Raw genomic sequence first — 14,517 nt, 5'->3', positions numbered from 1 at the left:
AACCTAGGTATACCCTAGACAGGGTGTATTGCTATGTTTTGAAGAAGAAAAAAATACAAATCAACACCAAAACATCGTCAACACCAACTGTGAAGCACGGTGAAGCAAGTGAAACAAAATATGGCGCATTGTACAACATAGATTCATACAGATATACATTTTTATTAATATTTTTATCAAATAAACTAGAATATTATTACATTTTAAGCTTTAAAATGGGTCTTACATGTGGCCAATAGCACGTGGTAGAGCGGGTGCTGCATGGCATTATGCATGCGTCATGCCAACCTGAATTCAGTTTTGCCCTCTGCCATCGTATGTAAGTAGGTAGTTCTCCCTGTGTTTGTGTAGGTTTTATTTGGGTATTCTGGATTCCCTTTAAGAGTTGCCTTTGGGTGGTCCGGTTTGCGAGACCGGGACCCCTGAAGGAAACCCACGAAAACTTCACAAAGGATCCTGGCTGATTCTGGACCTGCCAGGGTAAAATTAAATAAATAAATAAAAAAGATTTTTAAACTTTTGGTCAAGACCAAGACTAAAATGGAGAGTCTCGAGAACTACAACCCTACTTGACATGTTCTTTAAAGGGTTCTTGTGTTTACCAGGACTAAGGTAAGAATCTTACACTGTTTATTTGTCGGGCAGGTTTATGTTTGTTTATTGCTTTTGCATCTTCTGAGGCTTTATGACGTAAGCGTGCATGCTTTACGCACAATGCAGCCAGGTGAGATTGGACCTGTTCGGCAGGAACGCCCTGTTCTCTGATTTGTGATATACACACAAATACACACTTGCATTCAGTCCATAACAAGACACGGCAGACCATGTGGGAATAAAGCAACAGATCTAAATGATACATTGAGGTTTTATGTTCTGGCACTTTGTGACACCTGAGGTCAATATTGATGTCTATGAGTGGGATCCAGTCTGGATCTCTTGGTGGTAAATGTCTGTCTGATGTTCACGGAGCGAACACTTCCTCTTCTTTCTGCAGCTGTCATGATGGGTCTGAGATAGAACGAAGACTGGGGAGTGTTCTGGTAAGTAGAAGATTAGATCTCTCAGTTCCTAATGCTTCGGCTTGTCTGTGATTGTTTTTTTTTTTCAGTGTGTGTGTATGAGAGAGAGTAGAGGATTGTAATCCAAATCAAAGGTCCTGCTCACGCTTGCAGAACTCACCTGTCTGGACTCGCTGTTCAGATTCTTTAAATAAAATGCATGTGAAAGTTCAGATTTGTTGCTTCATAGTGAAGATTTACGTAGATCGAGCTTCCTTCAGTGAGAAATCTAGAAGCAAACGGGATGTGTGATGTTCCGCATTTGTTTTGCAGGGCAGAAATCATGGTCGTTGGCTACTTCTCGAGGGCTTGATGGCAGCTCGACAGCATGGCGCGTGTCTTAGCCGCCGTTTTGGCCCTGATCCTGAGGTATCTAGCATCGTCTGAAGGTATTTCCACACTATTATACTCATTTCTGCATAAACATGTTTTGATATTGTGAGGCGTTTTGGTGCTGCTGGGTTTAAATCACCAGTGGTGCTATCGGCCGATCTGGCGTCTGCATACAGACATGATTGGCTGTGTCTCCTGGGGGTTGAGGGAAGGTGGCTGAGGTCCAGCGATGGATTGGTGACCTGTCTAGTGGTGCTAATGCATTATAAAATGAATATATTTAACGTTTTATCAACAACATCAAGCAATTAACTTTGTTTGATGGCTGCAACAGGTTCCGAAAAAGAAAGGACAGGGGCCACTGTGTAACATCACCTTTCCCAAAAACATACTATAACAGTTAAGGAACTGAGGGCACCAATAGATGTAGAGTCCTGGATCTCGGGTGTCACCCATTGTCCTTCATAATACTTCAAGTGTCTGGACTGCAGGCAGGCCTGTATGGCAGGCTTGGTTCCACCAGAAAACCATCCTGTTGTATATTACGCTAGTCACTGGGATCCAGGGTTTAAATCCCCAGTGATGATATCGGTCGGACCGGCGTCTACATACAGACAGCCGGGGCTCAGCGATGGATTGGCGCCCGTTCTAAGGGGTCACGACTGCATTGTGCCCAGTGATTGTTGGGAGATATTTAACGTTTCAACTAATTAACTTAATTAGGCTGCAACATGTTCCTAAAAAGTGAGGACAGGGGCCACAGTTTGGGAACTGAGGACACCAATTGTTGTACAGTCCGGGATCTCAGTTGTCGCCCATTGTCCTTCATAATATTCCACATGTTTTTTAGAGGACAGGTCTGGACTGCAGGCAGGCCAGTCTAGCACATCCACTTACTTACTAGAAAGCACTATTAGATTCCTCTCTCCTGAATCCCCTATCTTATCAAGCATTGTAGGAAAACACTATTATTTTATACTGCATTTTAAATGTGACGTGGGAGGAAACGCACTCTGACACAAGGAGAATATGCAAGCTGGACAGTGGTAGCTCAGAGATTAGACTACTGGACCAGTAATCTTGAGGTTGCCGGTTCAAGCCCCACATTCGCCAAGTTCCCACTGTTGGGCCCCTGTGCAAGGCCATTCAATGATAATTTTAAGTCGCTTTGGATAAAAAAGTGTCCACTAAATGCCTCAAATGTAAATGTACCTCCACACACTCTAATCTGTTGTTGTTGTTGTTAGAAATAAAACCTGGTCTTTTAAATGTTTTCGAAGGGCTTGTCAGCTTTTTTTATTCAAGCTAATCAAAAAAATATGCTGCAAAACCAGAACAACACTTCTGCACTACTATAAAAAACATAGTTCATGTACTACTCACTCCGGAGGCTTCAAAAGACGGATAATCACTTCGTCACTTAATAAAAACAATGACTTATCCCAAACACCCTTGCACGCAATTAACATGTGATTGACGACCACACCCTTGTGTTTTGTTGTGTCATGACAGGTTCCCTTTCACCTCCAGTCAATCTGAGCGTGGAGCTGTTGGACTTCCAGGCGTATGTCCGATGGCTGCCCGGACCAGGGAGTCCAGCTGGAACCAGATACTACCTTGAATTCACAGACATTAAGAATTTGTACGTACACACACACACACACACACTATAAGGTCAAAAGTATGTAGACACCCATCCTAATTGTTATAGATAAGCATTTAATCCACACCTATTAATAACAGGTTTTACTATCAATGTCATTGATAGTTCATGCATTATTAGGCTTTATTTGAATAAGTTCAGGTGTCTTATAGCTACGCTATCAGCCGGGCGGGCACCTTCAAGGACACATGTGTCTGTAGGGGGTGGGACAATGCCTGAACAGTGTTCCTGAACAGTGTTTCTCATCACTGAGTAGTAATGCTTATATGCTCTACCCATAAGCCACTTTGAAGTAATGTGTACATGCATGTAACTTAAAATTAGAGTTTGCAAACTGTAATCTTATTGTTTGTTTAGCTTAGACAAGGCGTGGAACCGGTCGGCAGATTGCACCAACATCACCTCGACCCAGTGCTGCCTGATTCTCAACCACTGGCAACATTTCTTTGTGAGAGTCATGGCAGAATGGAGAGACCAGAGGTCAGGATGGAAAACTACGGATGACAGCTTCCAGCTGTATTCATGCAGTAAGTACGGACTTAAGCATGTGTTCTTGACGTGTTCTCAAACCTTTAAGACCATGTGCCATGTATACATTTTTATACAGTAATTTAATAGTATGTGCAGTGATCACAAAAATGTGTCGCTCTGTAGGTCTGCTGAGTCCTCCGCATTTGACCGTCCATGCTGATCATCAGTCCATATCCGTTAACCTCAGCCAGTCAGTCTTTGATGTCCCGCTTAAATTCCTCGTTGACCTCTTCCAGTTGAACTCCGATAACGCAGCACCGGTAAAAGAGCTTTTATTGACTTTATCATGTTGGAACCAGTCAGAATAAATAAAACATTACATCAAACCTCTGTGCCTCCGTGCCCCCTCTGCTGGCCAGAATGTAAACGTAGAAGTACACGATGGATTAGGAGCAGAGCTCTTCTGCATTGCCATTTTGGCCGACTGAGGGGGCACGGAGACACAGATGATTGATGTGTCTCTTGATTGATAATCACCTCAAGAGGGCATCATGAGTGTTAATTTGTTCCAGGTGGAATTTCTTCCATACATCACAGTTTCTCCCTGTCAGTTTTGGCTGCATCTTTGTTGGCACACTTGCTTTAAGATGAGATAAGATAAGATTATGTTTACTTTCCTAAATACCACGATTACGATCTGAGCCCAATTTCTTTTATTCTAGAAACATATTGCACACAACAGAACGTCAAGATATTCCAGGTTCACCAAGCTGCCTCATGGAAACTACTGCATCACCGCTTCTGCATTCTATACAGCCATGTCCAAACCCAACCACAACACCACCAAGTGTGTTTCAGTGCGCCAACAGCAGCCTGGTATGAACCACGTACATTAACACGCAGTTTTCTCAATTAATGATAGAAATAAACTACTGAACGCTACACTGTTTGACCAAAAGTATGTGGACACCTTCTAATGGATCGCTACCAACATTGTGCCAACAGTTTTAAAGGGTTCTTAAAGGTTCCAGCATGGGTTTTGGGCAACAGGACTTTCAGGAAGCTCCATAATTGAAACATAGATCATGGGCCAGGCATTCTTGTTTAATATAAATCCCTGACTGTTAAAATGCTCTTTTGAAGCAGAATTTCCATAAACACTCTCCAAAAAAAGAAATGGCGTCCACATACTTTTGGCTACGCTGTGTAGGTTCTGATTGTATGAAAATGTTACTTCCATCTCTTAATGATCATGTACGTTTTTTGTTTTTAAGGTGCCACTTTCTGGACATGGGTGGCGATATGTGTGGGTGTTTTTGTGCTGATGTCTGCCGGTGTCGCCGTGATCGCCACACGCTGCTACATCAGGCATCATATAAAGATGAGCCAAGTGCCAAAAGCGCTGGTATGTTTGCATAATTTCATTCAAACTGAGTGATTGTAAGATGTAGCATCCTGTAATTAATGTTAAATAATTAATTGTAATTACAATGGCCCACTGTTACTGGGATCCAGGGTTCAAATTCCCAGCTGAGCAGCTACATAGAAGATGATTAGCTTTAGCTTAAAGAATTATACCTTTATCAATCATGATTTTACAAAACACTCATATTTGGACTGTATTTGAATGGTTTTAAACATTTTGCTTTTGTTCCTGTATTTACAGCTTATTAAGAAAGGAACCGGAACAGTCCTAGCATCGAAACCTGAGGGACCTTGTATCCATCCACTCTCAGTCACAGACAGCTACAATCCGGGACATGAAGACATGAATGACGTCGCCTCACAAGGCTACTTTGGGAGGTTAAACGTACCAAACGGGTCGGTAGAAGAGCCGGAGGCCGTCCAGTTTGCGGACAACATGTACGAGGACCTTCCCCGCGGCCTCGATTTGTACACAACAGCGTTGAAAATGGAAGAGGAGGACGAATATCCGTCACGGGAGGAAATCCTCGGGTACGGCTTGACGGAGAAGACCTTGAATTTATCGAGTGTTTTAGCGCTCGACTTGGTTCCAGGCGCCAAAACTGCAGAGCTGGAAAATCTCCTGAACTTAAAACTAGAGGAGTTTGAAGAAACCTCAAAAACTGAAGAGCAGGTTCAGTCCTGCTCATTTTCTTATCATTGTGAAGGAGAAGAACCATCCGATGAGGAGACGGACTTTTTGGACTATTTAGGTAGCGGCTACGAGCCTAGACCTGATCCTCAACAGATGCTGGACTTCAAGAGGCATTAAACACAGGCTGGAAGTATCAGTGATCCGAAACAGCACTTTTCCAAATACATTAGTACTTTTTTCTCTACAGAAGTATGTAGACAAGGGCTGTACTGCATATTACGGTGTTTAAAGTCAAATTTGCTCTATAATGGGTCTGTCTGAAAACCTAGTGATCTCTCTACATAGGCGCATTTTCTCCTAAATTCTTTAGATTCCTTAAAAGGCTGCCTGCTGAGGTGTCTTAATTCTGAGCGATAATCTGACTGAATAATGATGGAGCGTCTGACGCTTCCTTAGCCTTGAAGGCAATCCCAGCATTCAGTACGGCACAACTTTTCTCACAAAAAATACAAATATAGTGTACAAATGCAGAGCAACCAATAGAGTTCTTTCCAAATGTAAATAAACTCTCATTGATTTTTGATTTATTTGTAAATTCGGGCTCGTCAGGGACAATTTAACCGTTTTCTTTACACGGAGGGAGACGTTAGCTGGCGTGCTAGCGGGTCGTGTCGCCTCAGCCCTCGGTTTGAATAGTCTGAGGCTGTGTTAGTTTAGTGAGGAAAACTGTGAGGACAGTAGTAGTGCGTCCAAATACTCTGCCTTTTAAGTTTAGAATCCTCTCTACTGAGGCAGCTGATCAGGTACGCAGTAGGCAGCAAGGCAGCTCAGACAGTTTTCAGACAGACCCATTAAAATGAACATGGCTGTTAAATATACAGTGGTATCTTTCTAATTTTCTCTCTTAAAATATATACAACGTAAATAACTTTGACCCTTAAATTTGTGGAATTAACACCCATCTTTAAGGTAATTGTAAAAGCCACGCTGGAACAGGCAGTGCCTGAGCTCCAAGGGTTTGAATCCCAGACTAGGCTCACAGATACAGAACCGAGCTATTAATAAATACGGGTAGTTTGTGTCAGGAAGGAGAGACAGAGTAAAAACACTGTGCTTAAGGGTTCACACAGTGGTGACTTTACTTTAATACCGTTTTGGGATGTCCAACAAGCTCATGGTCAAGGTGTCCGAATACTTTTGGCCGAATTCACCAGATCCTGTGGTAACAAAAAGCAGTTTCCCACCTTTCAACATAACTGTAAAGCTCATGTTCTCTAACTGGTAGGCAGCGCCCCCTGGTGGGGAATCTTCCATATAAGCTGTTAAATGTGAACGATAGAAATGGTCGGACCCCAAAGCCACCCGAACTAGGCAGAGAAGGGGGGGTAAAGCTATAGATAAAGGTATAGATTTAGTGTGGCCGATTAGTGAATTAGGGGAATGGCAGCACCCCAGTCTTTGCCTTTAGTGAAAGTGTAGCATAGCGAGTTTGTGATCACGTGATCCGTGTTTTGAAATGAAGCTAAACATGTTATAAAGAAATGTGAATATTTCTTCAAGTTGCTACATTATTTTATTTACAAAATGTTTGTATCCTGTTTGTGTGATATAAGACGTGTAAATATTATATTTGGTGCCTGAAAGTGTAAAGGTGCCCAAAAACCTACCTCACAATTTGTGATATCTGCTAATAAACTACTTTGTTAACTTGTTAACTTTTGTGATTCTGTGTGTGTTTGCAATTTCTTAGTTACACATGTCTTAAATATATATATTAATTGACCATTTTATGATCTATCATTCTACCAGATAGATAGACATTATAGGAATACAATTACTGACTGTAGTCTACTGTATATGTCGTTCTCTACACTCCCACAGGACCCTCACTGACCGAGTGCTTTTTGGGTGATGGACCATTCTCAGCACTGCAATGACACCAACATGGTAATGACACTGTTGTGTGTAAGTTCTGCTATGAGCATACTGAGTGCAGCAGTGTTGTTGGGATTTTTAAACACTATATGGTCACAGCCTAGAAGAGGATTAGTCCTCAAACCAACCAAAAATAACCTATGGTAAAAAAAAAAAGCAAATAAATGAAAATAAAAGAGAAGAACATACATATTATGAATATTTAGACATATTGGTCCTTCATATGTTTATTGGCAAGTCAGTTTGGTCACCTGTGTGTCACCTCATACTTACACCAGCAATCAGGGCGACAAGGGGGCAAGACTGACCGTTTAAGGATCCCTAATCACCCGGGTGAACAGCTAGACGTAACTCATAACAATGTCTAGTGGCACAACAACCACTAACCCCTATCTCAGAGATCTGGGTTCGAATCTCAGCCCTGATATCACCCGGAACTTCATGTTTACACAGACACGATTGGCTACGTCTGATGAGGATGACCAAAGCCCTGCTACGGATTGCTGTGCTTTTTATCAGTTTCCTGGTGCACCCACATCCACCACGACCCTGATCAGGAAAAAATGGCTGATAAATATGGGAAAAATACAACTATTTTACTGTTAATAAAGAATAGAATCAGGTTTCAAGTTTATACAAGTGCATTTATTAATAAAGTTATTTTCTAGAAATGTTTTGTATCAGGACAAAATAAATATGAACAAATTCCACACCGTAATTCAACACGTTTAGTTTACACAATCATATTTACACATCTGGACATTTACACCTAGTAATAAAATAATTTCCGCAGTTCTTTCAGGTCCTTTTCAGTTGGTCTTTCATTCCCCACCGAACAGAGAGGAGAAGAAGCTCTTCTTGCCGTCTTCTCTGGGTAACCGGAATGATCTGCTGGTGCGGCCGCTCCTCTGCAGAGGCGATCCGGCCTGCTCGGTTTCCTTCTCTCGGACTTGTAGCTTCACCTGCTGAGATATCACCAGCCGCATGTCCTCCTGCAAAACACAAAACACATGTTTATAGTATGTCTGTGGGAATCTGTGCCTGTTTGGTTGGTTAAGAAAGCCTCAACTGATGTTCCGGTTCATCCCAGAGCTGTTCAGTATTGAAATAGAATGACCTCTATGTGATCCTTTTAGCTAGAACAACAGCCGCTCTTTTGAGAGGCTTCTCATGAGACTTTGAAATATGTCTGTGGGAATCTGTGCCTGTTTGGTCGGTTAAGAAACCCTCTATTGATGTTCCGGTTCATTCCAGAGCTGCTCAGTCAGGGCTCTGTGCTGTGCAGGCCACTTTCGTGCTTTGTGCCCAGGGGTACAGTCAGTCAAGCTGGAGGAAAAACGGGCCTTCCCTAAATTGTTGCCTAAAGGGATGTTCTAATACTTCTGTCCCTTTTCTCTAGTTTAGATTGTTTTAATGTGTAATTATGTGGTTCTTAATTTTAATTGTTTATTTTAAAGCTTTGCAAAATTTTGATTAGATTTTCCTCCCAAAAACATGCAGATGGTGGATTGAGTAAATCAATGAGCATGTGGTCATGTGGTCATTTGTCAATAAAAAATAAAATAATGATTTAAATACTAGATTCCAGACACGTTTCACCCACCTGCCATGATTCGACCTCCTGGCGGAGCGCCACCTTGTGTCTGATGGTGTTGAGGAGCTGCTGGTTGAGCATATCACGTTCCTGCCGCACCGAAATAATCTCCTCTTCTAAAGCGCTGAGGAAACAACACAGCAAGAACAATCAGTGGGTGAAATTCTTGAAGCAAGGTCCCGCCCTGATTTACGGGAGGTACGAAGAGCTTGGTCTTAACCACTGCTGTTTCAAAATAGAAGCTTATGGACTTATTTTCTTAACATTTCAGTACAAAGTGAAGTCATGCTGGTCTGTACAAGGCATTGAAGATGAAATATCAGATAGAGGCATTGATCAGAGCACAGTCATGACGCATGAGACTGATTTTTATCCTAAACACACCTACAGGCCTGGATAGCAAAAACGTCATTCTATTCAAGCTACGCAATATGGACAAAATAGTTCTTTAACTTTATGTTGTCAGGCGGTTGCGTACAGTGCATCCTGGTGCATCTATTCCATGGATAAACAAAATGCCCTCAACATAATCTTGGTAAAAAACGCCAACATTCTTCCACTGCTCTGATGTTCAGTCCAATGTAGGTGCTTCCGACAGTGGGTAGGAGTTAGCACTGGCATTTTGACTTCCCTGTGACTACGCAGCCCCACACAGAAGGGTTCGATCCACTGTGTTGTGACACATTCACTTCATCGCCAGTCTTAAAATGATCTGCAATTTAAGCAACAGTGACTCGTCTACTGGTCTGGACCAGACAATATAGCCTTTATGTCCTTTGGCATCAATGAGTCTTGGGCGCCCAACAATCTGTCGGCAGGTTGCGGTACTCAACACTGCTCCCTGTCACCACCCCTTGCTGTTTTGGAGATACTCACTCAGGTTGTTAAGTTGATCAGAACTACGAGCAACAACCATCTGACCAAGATTTAACATCCAGTACCCATTACCGTCACGTTTTACCCATCAGTGTCTGCAAATTAATGTACTTTCTATAAGATAATTGTATTACCTGTATGTTGGCTTGTTAGGAGTGTCGCGGAATGGCATCAGTTCCTCTCTCAGGGCTTCCAGTTCAGCCTTGCTGGTCTCCAGCTTTAAGAATGCAGTAAACAAAAGATACCACATGAGGGGTGAAACATAGCACTGATTTTATAACAGAAATACGATGCAAACATGGACCGACCTCTTCTTTTAGCCTCTGGACTTCTTCCTCTCTGTCTTGCAGGACAGCAGAATGGGCGAGGATGCTTTCTTTGGCCTGGTGGATCGAAACGGATCAATGGTGAGTCAACGGGCATTAATTGAAAACCACAGGCTTTAATTCATGTACATTTACATTTCCCAACATTGAAAGACAAAGTTAGCGACCCTCCTATTGATCCGGGCTTAGGACCGACACAAGGGGGACACCAATATGTGTCCCTTTAATTGCTACTTTTAAGTTCCACCATGGGCCTTCAATATTTGTGAGTCCAGCCTGGAATTGAAACCCCCCGGATCTCAGGCGCTGTAGTTACCAGCAGCGTGGCTCCTACAATTACACCACACCAGCTCACAAACTAAAATAAAGACTAAATATTAATACTTTTGACGTTTCCATTAACAGTAAGCGACTATAGGAACCAGGGTTTCAGTATAATCCTGCATTTATCACATTATTTAATAGTGCATTTACCTTATTTAAATAAGACTGCACCTCATTAGTGCTTCCTGAATTAATAAATAATTCTTGGTAGGTAAAATGTAGTGGTACTGTTTCGATAGAGTGCTTGTATTACATTTCTGAACACTGTCACATTACCTGGGACTGCTGGAGTTCGTTCTGGAGCGACAGGGGGAAGCTCGTGGTCTCCCCGAGACTGGCCTCCTCCCCCAGAGCCTGGACCTTTTGCTGAAGGTTGTGGTTCATGGTGCGCAACTGAAACGACTCACTTTGCTGCTGATCCAGCTGTGAACAGACCAGAAAGTGTTTACTTCAGTTCACTTCAGAACTAGCCAAGCCTTCGTTTACTTTACTCACCGGTCAGGAATGCTAACATGTTTTCTTCAAGCTTAATCACTGGCATGTCCAACCCAAACGAGTGCGACAACTATAAACAGCAGCTACTCTACATACTCGGGGCGTCTTGTAAAGATTACACCAAAAGCACAACATACTGTGCTTAACGATGAGAAAAAATAAGAGGGTAACAGCAAAACACCAAGACATAGGTATGGTGTTTTGTTGTTTTTTTGGAGCAGAATGATACAACAAAAACACATTTAGACTGTAAAGCATGCTGGAGGATGCATCATAATGTAGGATTAATGTGCCACAATTGTATTTTTTTTTTTAAAAAGGTGCTTTTAAATAAAAGGAGGTTTCAAGTTGGAGAATTCTCTCATTTGTAAACTACAGACGTCAAGCAGACAGTAATAATGAGTTATGGGACGATGATTTGCATCTCTAATTTGGTCACGTCCCTCTTTTCTGTGCCTCTTACCTCGTTTTCCTTTTCTTTGACAACATCTTGGAGCTCAGCGGCTCTCTCTCTCAGTCGGTCTCTCTCCACGCGCAGTTTGTCGTTGTCGTCCTGCGCCGAGTTCAGCCGCTGGTCCATGTTGGAGCAGCGCTCTTGTAGGACCCGATTCTGTTGCATCATAACATAGTGCATTTTAACGTTATGATGTCATAATTTCATGTCCTTAGCTTATTTCCCCACAATTTTCCTCTCAATCTAGTCATATCCGTCCTTTCTACTTCTGCTGACTTCAATTTCTGACCGAGAAGAGCACCTGCGAGTTCACACGGGGCTCAGTGTCGCCCATGAAGAGTCACGCACTGATCCCCGTTATCCCCCGTCTCTGTGCAGTTACCATCGATCAGCCAGTAGAGGTCGTAATTGCATCAGTTATGAGGAATCACCTCCAGCATCCTTTCTGATGGACGAGCCAATCACTGTCCGTGTAGGCGCCCAGCCTGTCGGTAGCAGAGCTGAGATTTGAACTTATGAATTCGAGATGTAAGCTCTGGTGTGCCACCTGAGCACTTATGTGCACAGCTTTCAATGCTGAAGTACTACAAGACGGAAATATGTGGACACACCCATGGCAAACAGGTGTATAAAATCTATTATATTAAATAAGGCAAGAGATTTGGGATGGTTCTTACGGCATCTATCCAATATGACTTACAATTACGAATTAATACAATACAAGCAATTACGGCTGAAGAGCTTTTCTCAATGGCCTAACAGTGACGACCTGGTGATGTTGGGGCTTGAACCAGCAGCCATCCGATTACCAGGCCAGTATGTTTAACACTGAGCTACCACTATCCCCAGCAAGATGTTTTAGCAAGGCTGTTTCCCTGTGGACTAAGTAAGAACCATAAAGACACGATTTGTTGACTTTAGTTTAATGGACGTACAGTAGCCTGCACATTTAAATTAAATTAACGACTGTGGTTTTGGAATGGCTCGTCCAACAAGCGCATGGTCAGGTGTCTACATATTTCTGACAGTTCTAGTGCAGGGAAATGATCGCACAACACTGTTCATAATGAGACTGAGACCTCTGAGACACCGTCTGTACCTCTGCCTGAAGGCTGTCGAGCCGAGCCGAGCTTATAGACCGGGTGAAACTGGTGTCCTCCATCTCCTCTTGAAGGGCTCTCAGCTCCAGACGTAGAGAGTGCTCTAAAGTTACCGCCTGAGGGGCACAGACGCAAAAAAATAACAAAATTGGACACTGTCACTTTAGACTGAAGATAAAAATCCTGTATTTCTGCATTCTTCTGCAACGTCATCTTGCATTACAGCGTCACAAAAACAGAAGTCATTCACTGACAGGAGATCGATGCGGTCCAGTGAGATTGGGTGAGCTCCGGTGTCTACCCGGGACTTGCCCAGCCGTGCCATCCGGGTGTGGGTTTTACTTGATTTATAAGAGGCACTTGAGCCAACAGATGATGCTTTTAGTGACCTTAAACAGCACCAAACCTTGGGAAAATAATGTCAAAAGATAGGCAACACTACACATGATGCTGACTCTATTTGTACTGGTTTCCACAACCTTGCTATTAAATTAAAATGGCAACCTTGGTCATACCAAAGGAGCACACCCAGTATTACTGGAGGGGTGGCATGGTGGCTCGGTGGGTAGCATTGTTGCCTCACATCAAGAAGGTCCTGGGTTTGATTCCCAGCTGGGTGAAGTTTACATGTTATCCCAGTGTCCGTGTGGGTTTCCTCCAGGAGCTCTGGTTTCCACCCACAGTCCAAAGATGAGCAGTCCAGTCCAGTTAACTGGAGCTACCAAAATTGCCCTTAGATGTGAATGTGTTTGTGTCTGCCCTGCGATGGACTGGCACCCATTGAGAGCTGGGATAGGCTCCAACACCCCCCACTACCGACTTCCGATAGTCACCTCCGCTAACTGCTCCACTAGCTTCTGGTTGTGGCTGGAGAGTTGCGTCAGCTGTTCGTTCTCTTCCCGACGACGGTCACGACCCTGGTGGTGGTTCTGGTCCAGCTGCTTACGTAACAGGGTGATGTCAGCCTGTAGCTCCGCCTCCCGCTGCCCCGCCTCCAGTTCTTTTACCTCCAGCCGCCTCTGAAGGATGTGCTTCTCCTGCTGCAAGGCCTGAAAGAAAGACGAACCAAAATTGGGGGGTTATTTGGGGGATAAATTGGGTAATTCATCAAAAGTCACTAACTTTCACTGGATGATTCTGTACCTCCACGTCTCTCCTCATCTGCTCCATCTGAGCCTCCAGTTCCTCATTCCTTTCCAGAAGAGCCTGGCCCACCTCAGCAGCCAAGATCAGGTCCTTCTCCAGCATGCTGGGGCTGCTGTCAACCTCGGGTGACTCCACCAGGTCGTCCGTTCTACACATGATGCGACGCCTGGAGGACGGGGTCGACGAGGAGAAGGGGAAGAACGAGTCCTCTAGGCTGGGAGAGGTTATGCTCTCTTTCCGTGTCGAGATCATTAGGGATTCCTGTGGGTTCGAGCTGGGCTGCTTCTTTCTGGGGGCTTCTTGGATGTATCCAGTCGATTTAGTGTCAGAAGACGTCTATCGTTCATTATCTTCAGCTCTCGATGGTTAATGGTGATGTTTTCATTTTGTATTTGGTAGCAAGTGGATACAATTCTGGAACAAAACACACACACAACAGGTAGTAAGTAAGTGATTGAAACGTCTTTGTAAATCTTTATTGAGGGTTTTCTGAAATGAAGCCAAGCTTCAGCTAAGCTTTTAGCTTTTAAACCCTTAGCGATTGCGCAAGAAAGCTCTTCTGACTGTGGACAGTGTCCCCAGAACACCTACACTACATGGAGTTTAAATCTCAGGTCTGCTACTGGTCGGCTGGGCGCCCCCAGTGGGCACAATTGGCAGTGCCTGCAGGAGAAAAAAATTGG

The 14,517-nt window shown here is 43.5% G+C and overlaps 1 protein-coding gene across 1 annotated transcript; it reads right to left on the bottom strand.

Moving 5' to 3' along the window:
* Positions 1 to 8,236: 8,236 nt before the first annotated feature.
* Positions 8,237 to 14,086, bottom strand: bicdl2 (BICD family like cargo adaptor 2). Its single transcript, XM_062989051.1, has 9 exons — positions 13,832 to 14,086; positions 13,522 to 13,737; positions 12,688 to 12,804; positions 11,598 to 11,744; positions 10,916 to 11,062; positions 10,298 to 10,372; positions 10,124 to 10,206; positions 9,123 to 9,237; positions 8,237 to 8,511 (listed from the first exon to the last, which is right to left on the bottom strand). Exons 1-9 carry the CDS (start codon positions 14,084 to 14,086, stop codon positions 8,341 to 8,343), a joined length of 1,326 nt encoding a protein of 441 aa, XP_062845121.1. The 3' UTR covers positions 8,237 to 8,340.
* Positions 14,087 to 14,517: the final 431 nt, after the last annotated feature.

The sequence above is a fragment of the Trichomycterus rosablanca genome, chromosome 26, assembly GCF_030014385.1.
Source record: "Trichomycterus rosablanca isolate fTriRos1 chromosome 26, fTriRos1.hap1, whole genome shotgun sequence".
In the NCBI taxonomy this organism is placed as follows: domain Eukaryota; kingdom Metazoa; phylum Chordata; class Actinopteri; order Siluriformes; family Trichomycteridae; genus Trichomycterus; species Trichomycterus rosablanca.
Note: the sequence above shows the minus strand (reverse complement) of the source record. Positions and strands in the feature narration are given on the sequence as shown.

Coding starts and splice junctions, on each gene's coding strand:
- bicdl2 (XM_062989051.1), bottom strand. CDS start 14,086: ATGATCTCGACACGGAAAGAGAGCATAACCTCTCCCAGCCTAGAGGAC. Junction 12,805..13,521: donor TAGTGGAGCAGTTAGCGGAG/GTGACTATCGGA, acceptor TGTGCCCCTCAG/GCGGTAACTTTAGAGCACTC. Junction 10,373..10,915: donor ACGAACTCCAGCAGTCCCAG/GTAATGTGACAG, acceptor TCGATCCACCAG/GCCAAAGAAAGCATCCTCGC.